The sequence below is a fragment of the Protobothrops mucrosquamatus genome, unplaced genomic scaffold (assembly GCF_001527695.2).
Source record: "Protobothrops mucrosquamatus isolate PMUCROS unplaced genomic scaffold, P.Mucros_1.0 scaffold3032, whole genome shotgun sequence".
Taxonomy (NCBI): Eukaryota; Metazoa; Chordata; class Lepidosauria; order Squamata; family Viperidae; genus Protobothrops; species Protobothrops mucrosquamatus.
In genome coordinates this window covers 1-17,037 of record NW_015389046.1, presented here as the reverse complement: position 1 = coordinate 17,037, position 17,037 = coordinate 1, and the positions used below count along the sequence as shown (strand labels likewise).

General features: G+C 46.0%; 1 protein-coding gene across 1 annotated transcript in view; it reads right to left on the bottom strand.

The window, feature by feature from the left end:
• The window catches only part of LOC107296923 (SH2 domain-containing adapter protein F-like), a gene marked incomplete at its 5' end in the record, with an annotated part of 19,518 nt that extends 7,127 nt beyond the window's left edge, over window positions 1–12,391 (bottom strand). The window contains 3 exons of the mRNA XM_029286172.1: window positions 5,330–5,449; window positions 8,421–8,607; window positions 12,308–12,391. Coding sequence (XP_029142005.1) covers window positions 5,330–5,449; window positions 8,421–8,607; window positions 12,308–12,391 — 391 coding nt within the window. The remainder of the gene's footprint in view (window positions 1–5,329; window positions 5,450–8,420; window positions 8,608–12,307) is intronic.
• Between the last annotated feature and the right edge of the window lie 4,646 nt (window positions 12,392–17,037).

Below are 17,037 nucleotides of genomic sequence, written 5' to 3'. Positions count from 1 at the left end.
CATCATCTTCAAAGCGCTCCATGGCATCGGACCTGGATATCTCCGAGACCGCCTTCTGCCTCAGATTACCTCCCATCGGCCGGTACGCTCCCACAGAGTGGGTCTCCTCAGGGTGCCGTCAGCCAGACAGTGCCGGCTGGCGACCCCCAGGGGGAGGGCCTTCTCGGTGGGAGCTCCCACCCTTTGGAACGAACTACCCCCAGAGATCAGGGTGATCCTGGATCTCCCTTCCTTCCACCGCGCCCTCAAGACATGGTTATTTCAGCTAGCGGGACTGGCCTAAGGGGTAATTTTTAGCTGGGTTTTAAAATAATTTTTAAAATAACAAAGGCCAAATTAATATTTCCTTTTAATTATGTTTTTAATGATAGTATTTTGTACTTTTGTATTTGTTTTTATTAGGCTGTTAGCCGCCCTGAGTCCGCAAGGAGAAGGGTGGGGTAAAAATACAATAAATAAATAAATAAATAAATAGAATAAAAATGCAGAATAGAATAGAAATACAGAATAGAATAGAATAGAAATACAGAATAGAATAGAATAGAAATACAGAATAGAATAGAATAGAAATACAGAATAGAATTGAATAGAATAGAAATATAGAATAGAATAGAATAGAATAGAATGGAATGGAATAGAATAGAATAGAATAAAAATACAGAATAGAATAGAATAGAAATACAGAATAGAATAGAATAGAATAGAATAAAAATACAGAATAGAATAGAATAGAAAAGAATAAAGCTGGAAGAGACCTTCGAGGTCTTCTAGTCCAACCCCCTGCTCAAGTGGGTTACCTGCCTAAGCAGGGGGTTGGACTTGATGACCTCCAAGGTCCCTTCCATCATCATCATCATCATCATCATCATCATCATCATCATTATTATTATTATTATTATTATCTCAGACAAGTGTCTGTCCAGTCTCTTCTTAAAACCTCCAGTGATGGAGTGCCTATGACTTCTGCTAGCAAGCTGTTCCACTGGCTAATTGTCCTCACTGTCAGGGAGTTTCTCCTTAGTTCTAGGTTGCTTCTCTCTTGGATCATTTTCCAAACATTCTTTCTTGTCCTGCCGTCTGGTGCTTGGGAAAATAAGTTGCCCCCTCTTCTTTGTGGCAGCCCCTCTAATACTGGAAGACTGCCACCATGTCACCCCTATTCCTTTTCTTTAGACGAGGCCAGGGGTAGGCAACCGTGGCTCTTTTATGACTCGTGGACTTCAACTCCGAGAATTCCTGAGCCAGCATGGCTCAGTCAGCTTGGAAACCTCTCCCTTTCCCCTCAGCGTGGCTGGCTCAGGAATTCTGGGAGTTGAAGTCCACGAGTCGTAAAAGAGCCAAGGTTGCCTACCCCTGGACTAGGCAAACCCAAGTCCCTCAGCCATTCTTAGTAGGTTTTACTCTCCAGGTCTACATTCCCTACGTCTGAAAACTCAAAAACTCATTTGCCTTTTCTCTACTACAACATTTGGTGGGAAAATGTCCTTTTTGCACTGTTATCCAACTGCCTCTGACTTTATCTCCACCCTTAAAGGGATTCCTCCCCAAAATAAGGCAATTCTGCCGGAGAAGAGAGTATATATCTTCATCCGCTACGGCATTTTCCTTGTCCCCAAACTGGAGACTGTGGAGCCCTTGGTCCTGTCTTAGATTGGTTTGCTTGGAGACATTTCATGACACAACTAGAGAACATCATCAGTGCGGTTTGCAGAGAGGAGGAGGAGGAGGAGGAGGAGGAGGAGGAGGAGGAGGAGGACGACGACGACGACGACGACGACAACGACGACGACAACGACTGTGGGGTCCCTGGTGCTCTCTGAGCTTGGTTGTTTTCTTAAGACATTTCATTACCCAACTAGGTAACTTCATCAGTGCTGGAAGGGAATGGGGTTTGTGGAGAGGAGGAGGAGGAGGAGGAGGAGGAGGATGACGACTGGGGGGTCCCTGGTGCTCTCTGAGCTTGGATGTCTTCTTAAGACATTTCATTACCCAACTAGGTAACTTCATCAGTGCTAGAAGGGAGTGGGGTTGTCTCCTTGTTTATATACAGTAGCTTGCCCTGCCAGCGTTGCTAGGACAGCGGTTTTTCTCCTCCACAGTCCCTTGATGAGGGTATTGTTTTCTGCTTGATTGTTTGTCTGGGGTTAATCCCTGCTTATCTCCCTGGAAAGAATACATTTAGGATCTTTTTCTTTCCTTCTTTTTTTTATTGTCTCCTTTCAACGAACGTGTCGGGGTGGCTGATCTCTCCATATGGACCTGGAGACTATTCTTATTCAATATATGAAAGAAGAAGAAGAAAGAAGAAGAAGAAAGCGTAACTATAGACTCTCTTTTCCGGCAGAATCTGCGGTCAAATGAGACTAATCTTGTCTCTAAAGAAAGACGCTCCATTTGCGGAGAGGGGAAAAAAAAAAAGGCTTGTAATTTCACGGCTCTGACAGAGCAGAAAAGAGAACAAAAGGTTGTGCCACACAACAGCAGGCGACACGGCACAGGCGTGATCAAAGCGCTGGCGGGTCCCCGTGAAGGGAAGGGAGGGGGGCAGCGTGACACTGAGTGGGTGCAGTTGTGACCTTCTCAACACAGATTATGCCTCTGCTGTCAAATTGTATTTTTCATCCTTTTCCTCTCGGCACCCACGGATTTAACCAGAGAGGGGAACAACCGCCCCTGTAAATCACAGCAGAGGAGGAGAATTTGGCTGGGGATGATGGGAGTCTCATGGGGATTGGGGAAGATTTGATGCTTCCCAGGTCCGATCTGAAGACGCTTGATTTGGCATCTCTTGGGGCGAGACGGCGTCCACCGCCCTTTCCGGAGAGTTCTCTGGCTGCGCGCCAAATCCGTTTAAGCTCCGCGCGTTTGCAGAAGAAATCCACTTAGAAATGTATATCAAAAATGAGATTTTTTTTCCTCTTTCCAGGCTGGCAGGAGAAATAGGTACGAACGACAGGACAGCGAACGTTGGTGGGCGGGGGAAGAAAACAGCCAGAGAAGAAATTGAATCTTCCAAAGGAGGAAGAGGAAGAAGCAGGAGAAGCGAGGAGAAGGATGAAGAACTGAAGGCTCAGTCTTTGCAAAAGGTTGAATACAGGGAGTCTGTCCTGCCTCCATCGGAGCCTGAATCTGCATCTGCAGAGGAAAATGAACTGGAATGGGACCCTATGGAGGTCGAGGGAGAGGAGGATTCACACAGACACGTTAGGTTTATGATGTATGTATCATTCCTTGTTATCTCCGTGGCCTTGAGTAAATTCCTCTCCTAATCAGGCTGTATGTGAAACTACTTGCAGCCAGAGGCGGCTGAAGGTGTGGGTGTCTTCCTGTGTTTGGAGGCTGGCCAGAAACGTGGGAGCATTTGGGGAAAATTTGGAGCAATTAAAGGGCGGTTTGAATTGCCAGCTGACTGCATGGCCTCGGTGCTGTGTCCTGGGTCATCACAGAGTCCTCGACTTACTACCACAACTGCTGCACCCATTGGAAAAACATACCGGGTTCACCAGACATGCAATTCCATCACCAGAAGGACACTGTGACGGTCATAAGTGCGAGAACTGGCCCCACCACTTCTTGCTCTTGCATTACTATTATTTAAATGTTCATTCCATTAAACAAGACGAGTGTTTAGTGAGTGGTGGCCTGTTTTACCACCTTTTTTGCCACAGTTGTTAAGTGAACCACCGCAGGTGTTAGGTGAATCAGGCGATCATTAAGCGAATCTGGCTTCTCCCATTAGCTTTGCTTGTTAGAGGTCAGCTGGGAACATTCCCATGACCCCAAGAAACTGCCACCGTCATAAATACGAGTCTGAATTTTGATCACGTGACCATGGGGAGGCTGCAACGGTCGTAAGTGTGAAAAACGGTCGTAAGTCCCTTTTTTCAGTGCCGCTGTAACTTCGAACGGTCACTAAATGAACTGTTTTAAGTCGAGGACAACCTGTAGCAGTGACCAGCCTGGATGACAGGGAAATGAATGTCTTTTCTGACAGCCTCAGTTATCCTATCTGTAATATGGGGGTAATTACGCCTGAGGATCAAAATACAGGGAGTCCTTGACTTACAACAGTTCATTTAGTGACTGTTGAAAGTGGCAACAGCACTGACACAAGTGACCGTTATAACCGTTTTTCACACTTGTGACCATTACAGCGTCCCTCTGGTCATGTGATCAAAATTCAGCTGTTTGGCAACTGACTCATATTTATGACGGTCGCGGTGTCCCGAGGCCATGTGATCCCCTTTCCTGATCTTCTGACCAGGAAAGTCAATGGGGAAGCCAGGCAGTGATTCACTTAACAACTGTGGCAAGAAAGGTCGTAAAATGGGGCAAAACTCACTGAACCAATGTCTCGCTTAACAACAGAAATTCTGGGCTCAATTGTGGTCGTAAGCCGAGGACCCTGCAACCGTCACAAATACACGTCCGTTGCCAAGTGCACAAATGTTGATCACATGACCGTGGGGGGATGCTGCAACGGTCGTAAGTGTGAAAAACGGTCATAAGTCACTTTTTTCAGTGCTGCTGTAACTTCGAACAGGCGCTAAATGAACTATCGCATGTCGAGGATTACCCGTACGATATTTGTTGTGAACGTCCCAGAGTCACTTGGGTGAAAGGGGCAATGTAAAAACTTAAAATAATAGTATTAATCATGCAAGTAAGCCAATGGTGGGGCCAGTCCTCGCACGTACGACCGTCACAGTGTCCTTCTGGTGACGGGACTGCCATTGGGGTGCGTGAAATCGGCCTATCTTTCCGATGGATGCGGCATCTCGGGGGTCACGTGATCACCCTTGGCGACCTTCCCCGGGGGGAGGGCTTCCGACCAGAAAAGTCAAGAGGGGATGCTAGATTCGCTTAATGACCACCTGTCTCACTTAACGACTGTGGTGATTGGTTTAACAACCGTGGCAAAGAAGGTGGCCGCCACAAAGAAGAGGGAGTCAAGCTATTCTCCAAAGCGCCTGAAGGCAGGACAAGACGCAACGGATGGAAACTAACCAAGGAGAGAAGCAACCTAGAACTAAGGAGAAATTTCCTGACAGTGAGAACAATTAACCAGTGGAACAGCCTGCCTCCAGAAGCGGTGAATGCTCCAACACTGGAAGTTTTCAAGAAGAGACTGGACAGCCATTTGTCTGAAATGGGATAGGGTTTCCTGCCTGAGCAGGGGGTTGGACTAGATGACCTCCAGGGTCCCTTCCAACTTTATTATTATTATTATCATTATTAAGGTTGCAAAATTGGAGGCGACTCATTTGCGTCGCTTGCCGGTTGCGGTCGTAAGTCGAGGACCACCTGTCGGACTCCACCACCCCCTTACCTGAGCGAGAGGGAATACTCGCTGTGGCTGGCCTTGCTGCTCCGAACCAGGTAACTGCCTTCCCTGCACAGCGTCAGGAGTGTCTCGGCTTCAGCTCGGCTGATGGGGCCATGAAACCACCTGCGAATCACAAGAAAGCGGAGTCACATCGGTACGTTCGCCCTGCCTCCCGGTGGTTTTTCCTGCCTGGCGGAGAGACCCTTTTCTCCTACCTGTGGGGAAAAAGCGGTCTGCACGAACACAAGATCCTCGGGGAATGTCTGGTGCAGCCTGTCCTCCAGTCGGGGCAGTTGCGAACCCTTTGCAATCGGGAGAGCACCAGGTTGGGTAATGGGATGTGAGAATGACTTTGGGAGACGGGAGGAAGAGACGCTGTCTAGAGGCAGAGGGCGCCAATTTTTGTCGGTTGGCGGACCAGAGGAAAAGGGAGAGGGAAGCATTTCATAGGTGTGCGTGCGCGAGTGCGCACAGGGTCATGAGTACGCGCGCACCGCAAATGTATCACCACGTGATACTAACTCTGCCCATTCTTGTGTACTGCAGCGCTTTGTTTCTGTGCCCTGCGGCACTGTGGTGGCCCGTTTTGGTGCCCTGTGGCATGGCAGCGCCCATTTTTGCACCCTGCGGCGTGGCGGTGGCCCGTTTCCGCACCCCGCGGCGCAGTGGCATCCGTTTTTGCACCTTGCAGCATGACAGCGGCCTGTTTTCATACCCTGAGGTGTGTTGGCGGCCCATTTTTGTGCCCTGAGGCGCAGCGGCAGCCCGTTTTTGTGCCCCATGGCATGGCGTCCTGTTTTTGCGCCCTGCGGCCAGGGCACTAGCACAAGTGAGGGGGTGTGCACGCACACATAGGCACCCTGGCCAGCCCACTACCAGGCTGCAGGCCACAAGTTGGGGACCCCTGGTCTAGGGAACAGTCAGATAAGAGACAGCTGAGCCCTCACCTGCATAACGGGTGGAGAAAGAAGATACTCAGAACGGACTCTCCCTAATTTCTCAGTTTATAAAGGAGGTCAGAGTAGTAGAGAGAAGGTCAGAATAGAGCTGGAAGGGACCTTGGGGGTCTTCTAGTCCAACTCCCTGCTCAAACAGGAAACCCTATCCCATTTCAGACAAATGGCTGTCCAATCTCTTCTTGAAAACTTCCAGTGTTGGAGCACACACAACTTCTAGAGGCAAGCTGTTCCACTGGTTAATTGTTCTGTTAGGAAGTTTCTCTTTTTATTCTAGGTTGCTTCTCTCCTTGATTAGTTTCCATCTGTTGCTTCTTGTCCTGCCTTCAGATGCTTTGGGAGATAAGTTGACCTCCTCAAATACTGGAATACTACTATAATGTACCCCCTAGTCCTTCTTTTCTCCAAACCCAAATCCTGCAGCCGTTCTTCATATGTTTTAGTCTCCAGGCCTTGGATCATCTTAGTTGCTCTTCTCTGCACTTTTTCCAAAGTCTCCACATCTTTTTTGTAACGTGGTGACCAAAACTGGATGCAGGTACTCCTGGTGTGGAATTTCTGTCGCTAAGTGAGACAGTTGTTAAATGAGTTTGGCTCCATTTTACCGTCTTTCTTGCCACCATTGTTAAGTGAATCACTGCAGTGGTTAAATTAGTAATGTGGTTGCGATGTGAATCTGGCTTCCCTATTGAATTTTTGCATGTCGGAAGGTCGCAAAAATTAATAACCTGACTCTGGGAAGCTACAACCGTCGTAAATATGAATCAGTTGCCAAACGGCTGAATTTGGATCACGTGACCGTGGGGAGCACTGCAACGGTCCTAAGTGTGAAAAAGGGTCATAGGTCACATTTTTCAGCGCTGTGGTAACTTTGAACTGTCACTAAATGATCCAATCTGGGTCGGTCACCGGGACCAAAGGTTTTGTCTTCCGAGTTTTCGGTCACTAAATGAATGTTTGTAAATCCAAGACGACTTGTAACATGTTTTGAAGGATGATAGAAATGATAAAGACTCTATTTTGACTGTGGTTTGAACAGTTTTCCCTCCGCTTGGCATTTTCCCCAGCATGATCAAAATGACCATTTTGTTTATCCCCCATTTGCGCACCGAATCCCGGATAATTTGGTCAATAGCCACTAATGAGAAAAATCACTGGCACAAAAAATAATTAAAACATCAACAATTTGTGGCAAACGGGACACCAATAATAATTACTTTTGAGCGGTCAATGTACGTCGTGGAATAATATCTATTGAACTTTGTCGGCGAGAGAGAAAAAAAGAAAAATAGAAGAAAATAAAATTAATGGCCTTTGCTCGGGGAGGGAAACTAATCCAGGAGAGTAGTAACTGTGAGAGGGATCTCGGAGTCTTAGTGGACAATCACTTAGATATGAGCCAGCCGTGTGCTGCAGCTGCCAAAAAAGCCAACACAGTGCTGGGCTGCATTAACAGAGGGAGAGAATCAAGATCACGTGAAGTGTTAATACCACTTCACAATGCCTTGGTAAGGCCACACTTGGAATACTGCATCCAGTTTTGGTCACCGCGATGTAAAAAAGAGGTTGAGACTCTAGAAAGAGTGCAGAGAAGAGCTACAAAGATGATTAGGGGACTGGAAGCTAAAACATATAAGGAACGGTTGCTGGAATTGGGTATGTCTGGTTTAATGAAGAGAAGGACGAGGGGGGACAGGATAGCAGTCTTCCATTATCTCAAGGGCTGCCCCAAAGAAGAGGGAGTCAAGCTATTCTCCAAAGCGCCTGAAGGCAGGACAAGAAGCAACGGATGGAAATTAATCAAGGAGAGAAGCAACCTAGAACTAAGGAGAAACTTCCTGACAGTTAGAACAATTAACCAGTGGAATAACCTGCCTCCAGAAGCGGTGAATGCTCCAACACTGGAAGAGACTGGACAGCCATTTGTCCGAAATGGTATAGGGTTTCCTGCCTGAGCAGGGGGTTGGACTAGATGACCTCCAAGATCCCTTCCAACTTTATTATTATTATTATTATTATTATTATTATTATTATTATTATTATTATTATTATTATTATTATTATTATTATTATTATTATTATTATTATTAAATATGGGACCCACACTCAGCCCTGATCCCCTCCTGGGTGTCACTTACGCCTGACTCTCCAGGGGCAGCGACAGGTCGATGCGCTCAGCCAGGGGAACGCCAGACTCGGGGCTCTGCGACTGGCCAAACTTGGCAGAGCCGGTCAGGTGCTTCGGCGGACGTGGCCGGTGCTCTTTGGGGGCTGAGGAGGAGGAAGAGGAAGAGATCCGGTCCCACTCAGGGGCTTCGAACTGTGCTGTGGGAGGAGCAGGACAGACCCTTAGACAGTTGGAGAGGCGACTCGAAGGAGCCAATGGGCACTTCCCCTGCCAGGGAATGTTTCTTGGTTGGCTAGCAGACTCCCAAAGGGAGGGTAGTCAAAAAAAAGTCAAAATGGCAACTGTGCAAAGCAAGCTCCGCCCATTTCTTACATGTCCTCTGGCCATCGGTTGCCATCTTGGCTTTTTGTGCACACCCTGCAGTGGGGAGGGGACAGTGAAATGTTGGCAGCCTGTTTTTTGTCATTTTTTTTGGATTTTGTAAAGAATTTGGAAACTGCAGTGGAGGTTTGAGAAATTCTGTTGATATATAGCAGCAGAGATCAAACAAAGTGTACAGTCACCATGTGCTTTACTGCTTACCATAGATCCAAACTTGTAAACACTGCCATCTACTGACTGAATGCCACTGTATATATTCCAACAATGAATTCTAATAGGAGGGGGAAAATTGAGGATCCCTCTCAGAATCTGCAGAGAGGGGTCAAAAACATCGTTGGGATATGTGCGTGTGTGCTGGCTATGGCCGCCATCTTGACTTTTTTGACCTTGCTCCCTGTGGACGCAATTTTATAAGCTTGCCCTTTTCAGTCTCTACATAAGCAACCTTTAGGTTGCCAATCCATAAAAATTAGACGTTTCAGCCGCTGTTTGTATGTGAGGGTGGCTGGGTGTTTGTGTGGATGTGTCATCAAAATGCTAGCTGGGATAAACATATGGGCAACATCTGAATGAAGTTATCTTGGCTCAGAAACTAAACCTCTGGTTTCAAAATGACTTTAAACTGCCTGCTAGATTGGGAGATTTTGGAGGTAGTCCTCAAATTATGACCACAATGGGCCCCAGAACTTTGGTCATTAAGGGAGTCATGCCCGATTTTATGATCTTTAGTAAGGTCACAAAAGTCGTAAACAATAATGTGGTCCTTAAGTGAGTCCTGTCCAACTTTACAACCTTTTTGCTGCAGTGGCCATTAAGTGGATCCAGTGTCCCCCGTTGACTCTGCTTGTTGGAAGCCCCCCGGGAACATCTCAGATAGGAAACAGGCGATGCCAGGATGCTGCAGCCATCTTGAATAGATGCTGGCTGCCCATCACAGGATTGCCGGGATGCTGTGCAGGTCATAAGTGCGAGGACTGGTTGCAAGTTACTTTTCTCAGGACTGTCACAACTTTGTTAATGGTCTAAATTGGGGCCTGTTTGTATTCTTACCGAAGAAGATGGCACAGCCTTGACTTCACCTTCATTAAGATTGCATTATTCAAAGCGATAGGAGTTCAGAGAGTCCTCGACTTAAGACAGTTCGTTTAGTGACCATTCCAAGTTACGCCACTGAAAAAAGTGACCGTTTTTCACACTTATGACCATTGCAGCATCCCTCGTGGTCACATGATCCAAATTCAGATGCTTGGCAACTGACTCGTATTTACGACGGTTGCAGTGTCCCAGGGTCACGTGATCCCCTTTTGCGAACTTCCGACGAGGAAAGTCAATGGGGGAAGCCAGATTCACTTAACAACTGCAGCGATTCCCTTAACGACTGTGACAAGAAAGGTCGTAAAACGGGGCAAAACATGCTTAAAAATGTCTCACTTAGCGACAGAAACGTGGGCTCCGTTGTGCTTGTAAGTGGAAGACTACCATCTAGGCCAGGGTAGGCAACCTTGGCTCTTTTATGACTTGTGGACTTCAACTCCCAGAATTCCTGAGCCAGCATGGCTCAGCTTGGAAACCTCTCCCTTTCCCCTCAGCATGGCTGGCTCAGGAATTCTGGGAGTTGAAGTCCACGAGTCATAAAAGAGCCAAGGTTGCCTACCCCTGATTCTAGGCTGTAGTGTCTGCACAAAGAAGGGCAGGGGTACCCCAACATGGTGGACACAGGTGCCCCAACACAACTCCGCCTTTTTTTGGAACATGCATCAGGATACCACCACCCCACATACACACACGTCAGAGAGAAGCATCACAACATTGCAAAGAAAGTCTCATTTTCTGATTGCGACCCAAAGGTGGGCTTTTACCGACCACTCTGGAAACGGGCTGTGGAAAAAATGTGCAAGAACAGGCCGTGTGTGAAAACATGCCAGAGACAGGCAGGCCCATGCAACACAGTGGACACATGTGCAACAAAAGGAACAACAACAGTGAAAGATAGAAAAGTGAGAAAAGGAGGGAGGGAGGAAAGAGGAATTGCCAGGATGGGAAGAAACAATTATATAGAATCTCTAAAAATATATATATAAATAAATTCTGTGTCAATTTTTTCAAAAGTTTGAGAGGTTCCTGAGGCCCCGTGTTTCATTCCTGCCAAATTCACCCCTCTAGTTTTTTTTAAGCCCCAAGTTGAAACGACAACCACTGGCTTTCTAAGATTAAAAAAATAAAACTTTTGGATTTCGTATATTTCTGAAATGCAGGTAGTCCTCCACTTACAACAGTTAGCTTAGTGACCGTTCAAAGTTACAACGGCACGGAAAAAAGGGTCTTTTGTGACCCCTTTTCACGCTTACGAAGCATCCCCGGGGTCAGGTGATCAAAACTCAGAAGCTTGGCAACTGACTCATACTTATGATGGTTCTGACAAGCAAAATCAATCATAATGATTCACTTAACAACTGCGGCAAGAAAGGTCGTCCAATGGGGCAAAATTCACTTTCCAAATGTCTCACTTAGCAGCTGAAAATTGGGGATCAGTTGTGGACATGTGTCAAGAGCTACCTGAATAGGAAAAAATGGATTTAAAAGCTGTAGGTTGCAGTGGTCCAATAAATATAACTAGTGATGACTTCTTCATTCAAAAAGAAAACATTTTCTTTGAAAAGCAAATTGTGATTCTTGAAATTGGTTTAGAATAGTGTTTCTCAACCTCCGTAGCTTTAAGATATGTGGACTTCAACTCCCAGAATTACCTAGCCAGCATGCTTTAAGATGGGTGGAGTTCATCTCCCAGAATCCCCCAGCCAGCATGCTTTAAGATGGGTGGACTTTGACTCCCAGAATCCCCCAGCCAGCATGCTTTAAGATGGATGGACTTCCACTCCCAGAATTACCCAGCCAGCATGCTTTAAGATATGTGGACTGTCTCCCAGAATCCCCCAGCCAGCATGCTTTAAGATATGTGGACTTCAACACCCAGAATCCCCCAGCCAGCATGCTTTAAGATGGGTGGACTTCAACTCCCAGAATCCCCCAGCCAGCATGCTTTAAGATGGGTGGACTTCCACTCCCAGAATCCCCCAGCCAGCATACTTTAAGATGGGTGGACTTCGACTCATCCAGTTTTGCCTGCTGCTGGCTTATCTCCACCAGCCCAATGGGGGTGGCTCCATCCCGTGTGGACTTCAGTTCCCAGAATTCCCCAGCCCACATGTTGAAGTCCACAAAGTTGCGGAGGTTGAGAAAATCTGGTCTAAAGAAAGTCCATCTGCTCTTCTATCAATCGGGCGCCTTTCTGCGGTCAGAGGGAGCCATACCTGTTGAGTACCTGCCTGCCAAACTGCAGCTTCTGTGTACTAAATAAGCTCAGTTCCCCCTCTACTAGCATCCTGGGATGCTCAAAAAAAAAAAAAAAAAGATCAAAAGAATTGTAGCAAAGTAGAAGATGGAGTAAAGGGAGAGGTTTTGATGGAGGAAGGACAGGTTGAAAACAAACAGGGAAGGTTGAAATCAAGACATCACCTTCTGGATCTAGGGGTTCTTCCGTCCCCGTAAGTTGTCCTACCGGCGGTGGCCAGGGCAATACTTTATTCTCCTTTATGTCTACTGCAAGGGGAAAGGATGTTATGAAGATGAGGTGGGGAGTTTGTAGAGAGAGGGATGAAAGAGCATGGAAAGGAGGGAGGAAGGGAGAAGATGATGGTAGGGATGGGAGGAAGAAGACAAAACCGGCATGATAAAAAAGAAATGATTGAACTAGACAAGACAGATAGACAGACATGGGAAGGCTAGGAGGAAGTCCCCTACTACAACCTTACTAAGTCTCTTGACTGGATCGAAACTTTATCCTCCCCAACAATGCATTGCTCCCCATTATCCTCCCCAACAATGCATTGCTGGCGGAAATAGGAGATCCAACATTTTGAGGTACTTACCTTCTCCATCAGATTCTGGACGGATATACAATCCAGTGAAACCTCATTTAGTGGACTACAGAGCTGTCTGTTATTCCTAAATGTCCACTAAACACAAAAGTACATCACACTCATGTGGTGATGCAACTCGTGTCTTTGGTATTGATATGAACAACAAAATAACAGAGTTGGAAGGGACCTCGGAGATCTTGTAGTCCCACCCGCTGTTCAGGCAGGAAACCCTATGCCATTCCAGACAAGTGGCTGTCCAGTCTCCTCTTAAAAACCTCCAGTGATGGAGCATTTACAACTTCTTGTGGCAAGCAGTTCCATGATTAATTGTTCTCACTGTCAGGAAATTCCTCCTTAGTTCTAGCTTGCTTCATTCCTTGATTAGTTTCCATCCTTTGCTTCTTGTCCTGCCTTCTGGTGCTTTGGAGAATAGGTGGACCCCGGTCTTCTTTGTGCCAGCCCCTCAAATATTGGAGCACTGCCATTATGCCGCCCCTGGTCCTTCTCTTCATTAGACTAGACATACTCAATTCCAGCAACCGTTCTTCATATCTTTTAGTCTCCGGTCCCCTGATCATCTTTGTTGCTCTTCTCTGCACTCTTTCTAGGGTCGCAACATCTTTTTTGTATCGTGGCGACCAAAAGTGGATGCAATATTCTAAGTGTGGTATTATTGACTTGGCAGATTATGCAGCACTTAACAGAATAACAAAATAACAGAGTTGGAAGGACCTTGGAGGTCTTCTAGTCCAACCCCCTGCTCAAGCAGAAGATACCATACCAGACAAATGGCTGTCCAATCTCTTACACCCCCCCCCCCCCGTGATCGTGGGCGCTCCATCACTGGAGATTTTCAAGAGGAGACTGGACATTCACCTGTCTGAGATGGTATAGGTTTTTCTGCTTGAGCAGGGGGCTGGACTGGAAGACCTCCAAGGTTCCTTCCAGCTCTATACTATTCTTATTCTTAAAAACTTCCAGTGTTGGAGCATTCACCGGTTCTGCAGGCAGGTTGTTCCACTGATTAATTGTTCTCAATATCAGGAAATTTCTCCTTAGTTCTAGGTTGCTTCTCTCCTTGGTTAGTATCCACCCGTTGCTTCTTGTCATGCCTTCAAGCGCTTTGGAGAATAGCTTGACTCCCTCTTCTTTGTGGCAGCCCCTGAGATATTGGAACACGGCTATCATGTCCCCCCTCGTCCTTCTCTTCATTAAACTAGGCATACCCAATTCCAGCAACCGTTCCTTATATGTTTTAGCCTCCAGTCCCCTGATCATCTTTGTTGCCCTTCTCTGCACTCTTTCTAGAGTCTCCACCTCTTTTCTACATCGTGGTGACCAAAACTATGTGATGGTTGCTTAAGACAGCCCTTCCCAAACCTCGATAGATTTTTTCAAAATTGGATATAAATTTCTTTGGATAAACTACTCACAAGCCCACCACCCAATCACAACAGGGACCTTTAAATGGACTTAAAGTGTTTTACCCTATACAGGAAGTCTGAAATTAAAATCTGCATTTCTGTTGTTAAGCACCCAACTCTTATTAGATAATTTTCTTTGGACTGCAAATAGTCTTTTGACTTAGGACCAAAATATCCATTGCTAAGCAAGACACAAGTGTTAAGTTGACCCATTTTATGACCTGTCTTGCCATAATTGTTAAGTTCTTAAGTTAGTTACATAGAGTTGTTAAGCAAAACTGGCTTCCCCCATTCACTTTGTTTGTCCGAAGGTCGCAAAAGGTCGCAAAAACGTGACCGTTGCAACTGTCATAAATATGAGTCAGTTGCCCACGTGTCCGAATTTTGATCACGTGACCTTGGGGATGCTGCAACGGTCGTAAGTGTGCAAAGCTGTCATAATTCACTTATTTTCAATGCAGTTGTAAGTTCAAACAGTCACTAAATCAGGGGTCTTCCAACTTGGTCCTTTTATGACTTGTGGACTTCAACTCCCAGAATTCCTCAGCCAGGCACATGTGCCTGGCTGAGGAATTCTGGGAGTTGAAGTCCACAAGTCATAAAAGGGCCAAATTGGAAGATCCCTGCTCTAACTCTATGTATTAGTCTATTATTCTATTCCAGGGGTCTTCAAACTTGGCCCTTTTATGACTTGTGGACTTCAACTCCCAGAATTCCTCAGCTAGCATGCCTGGCTGAGGAATTCTGGGAGTTGAAGTCCACAACTCATAAAAGGGCCAAGTTTGAAGACCCCTGACTCATGCATGAGGCAATCTACACTCTGATTGGTTGCTGTGGGTATGAAGGGGGCGTTTCCCTTTTTCCCCACCTTTTTTCCTCTGTGTGTCCTGTATACTGTTTGATTTACCTCAGGCACTCTGGCTGAGGAATTCTGGGAGTTGAAGTCCACAAGTCATAAAAGGGCCATGTTTGAAGACCCCTGCACTAAATAAATGGCTGTAACTTGGGAATTACCTGTTCCTCAGTTGTGGGTAATGAATGAAAACCTTTTGGAAACAGTGGCTTAAGGACAATTGTGATGCCAAAGGCATAAACCTTCGTGCATGTTGTAAAGTTATTTTAATTTAATCAGCTCCCCCAAGCTACTTTAAATGGATGGTGGTTTGTTCAGAGGCTAAGAAAGAGCCTCCGGAATCACAGCCTGTTTGGGAAAACGACAGATTCTCTGAGTTAATTGGAGAAAAGAGCTGCCAGCTTGCCAATTATTGTAACTAGGAAGCCACTCGAAAAAAGCTCAGAAAATCTGCACTTTATTGAAGTTAAAGGTAAATTGGGTTTTAGCAGGAACCTCATCCTGTTGCTGAGATTTTCCCCCCTCTGGCTCTCCATAAATCTTGTTAAAAAGGACTTATTGGGAATTTACTCGGTGTTGAACCAACAAGACGCAAAGGGATTGCATTATTTCAGAAGAAAATCTGGAGCAGGAGTGTCCAGCCTTGGCGAATTTAAGACTTGTAGCCTTCAACTCCCAGAATTCCCCAGCCAGCATGTCATACATGCCAATTTCGTGGTCCATCACTAAGCGACAAGTCATAAGTCAAGGACTGTCCGTATAGGTAAAATTATTCCTTTAGAAATTGTTCCCAGAAAGGTATTCACGTTGAAGAGATTCTAGAAATATTTCAGAGAAGAGCAACGAAGATGATTAGGGGATTGGAAGCTAAACAGTTTGAGGAATGATTGCAGGATTTGGGTCTGTCTAGTTTAATGAAAAGAAGGACCAGGGGTGACATGAGAGCAGTCTTCCAATATTTGATGGGCTGTCAAAAAAGGGGGTCAAAGTATTCTCCAAAGCATCAGAAGGCAGGACAAGAAGCAACAGATGGAAAGTAATCAAGGAGAGAAGCAACCTAGAACTAAGGAGAAACTTCCTGACGATTAGAACAATTAACCAGTGGAACGACTTGCCTCCAGAAGTTGTGAATGCTCCAATACTGGAAGTTTGTAAGAAGAGATTGGACAACCATTTGTCTAAAATGGTATAGAGTTTCCTGCCTGAGCAGGGAGTTGGACTAGAAGACCTCCAGGGTCCCCTATTCTATTCTATTCTATTCTATTCTATTCTATTCTATTCTATTCTATTCTATTCCAAAGCTCCCGAAGGCAGAACAAGAAGCAATGGATGGAAACTAACCAAGGAGAGAACCAACCTAGAATTAAGAAGAAATTTGCTGAACAATTAATCAGTGGAACAACTTGCCTCCAGAAGTTGTGAATGCTCCAATACTGGAGGTTTGTAAGAAGAGATTGGACGACCATTTGTCTAAAATGGTATAGGGTTTCCTACCTGAGCAGGGGGTTGGACTAGAAGACCTCCAAGATCCCTTCCAACTCTGTTATTCTGTCATTTCCAGGAATAAAAGAAAGCAAGAGAGCCCCAGTGACATTGCTTAAGGTAGTGGGGCATCCGGGAAACACGGACGGTAAGGAAACAAACCAGCGGTTGTAAAATGAGGAGCCCCTGTAGATTTCTGAGTGCAGTGACTCACCCAGAGATGCAACGGGCAGCCTTGTACAACTGCAGGCACTTCACCTGCTGTTTTTATCTGATTACTCCAGGCTGATGCAGTGGGAAGAATATCCTGGTTGATAAGACGGAGCAGCTAAATTTACCCGCTGTATCTCTTATCAGCTAAGCCACAGAGAGACAACTGATGGATCAGATGTGACTTTTCTGCATCCCCAGTGACACACACACACACACACACCCAAGTTTGCAAATGGAGCATTTATAGTTCTTGTGTGTGGGGGGCACTTCTCTCCTTCTTCAAGATCACATATTCAAAGATAAATCGCCTCTCTTGAATTCTGAATTGCCCACTTTATTTTTCCAGCTTAAGAA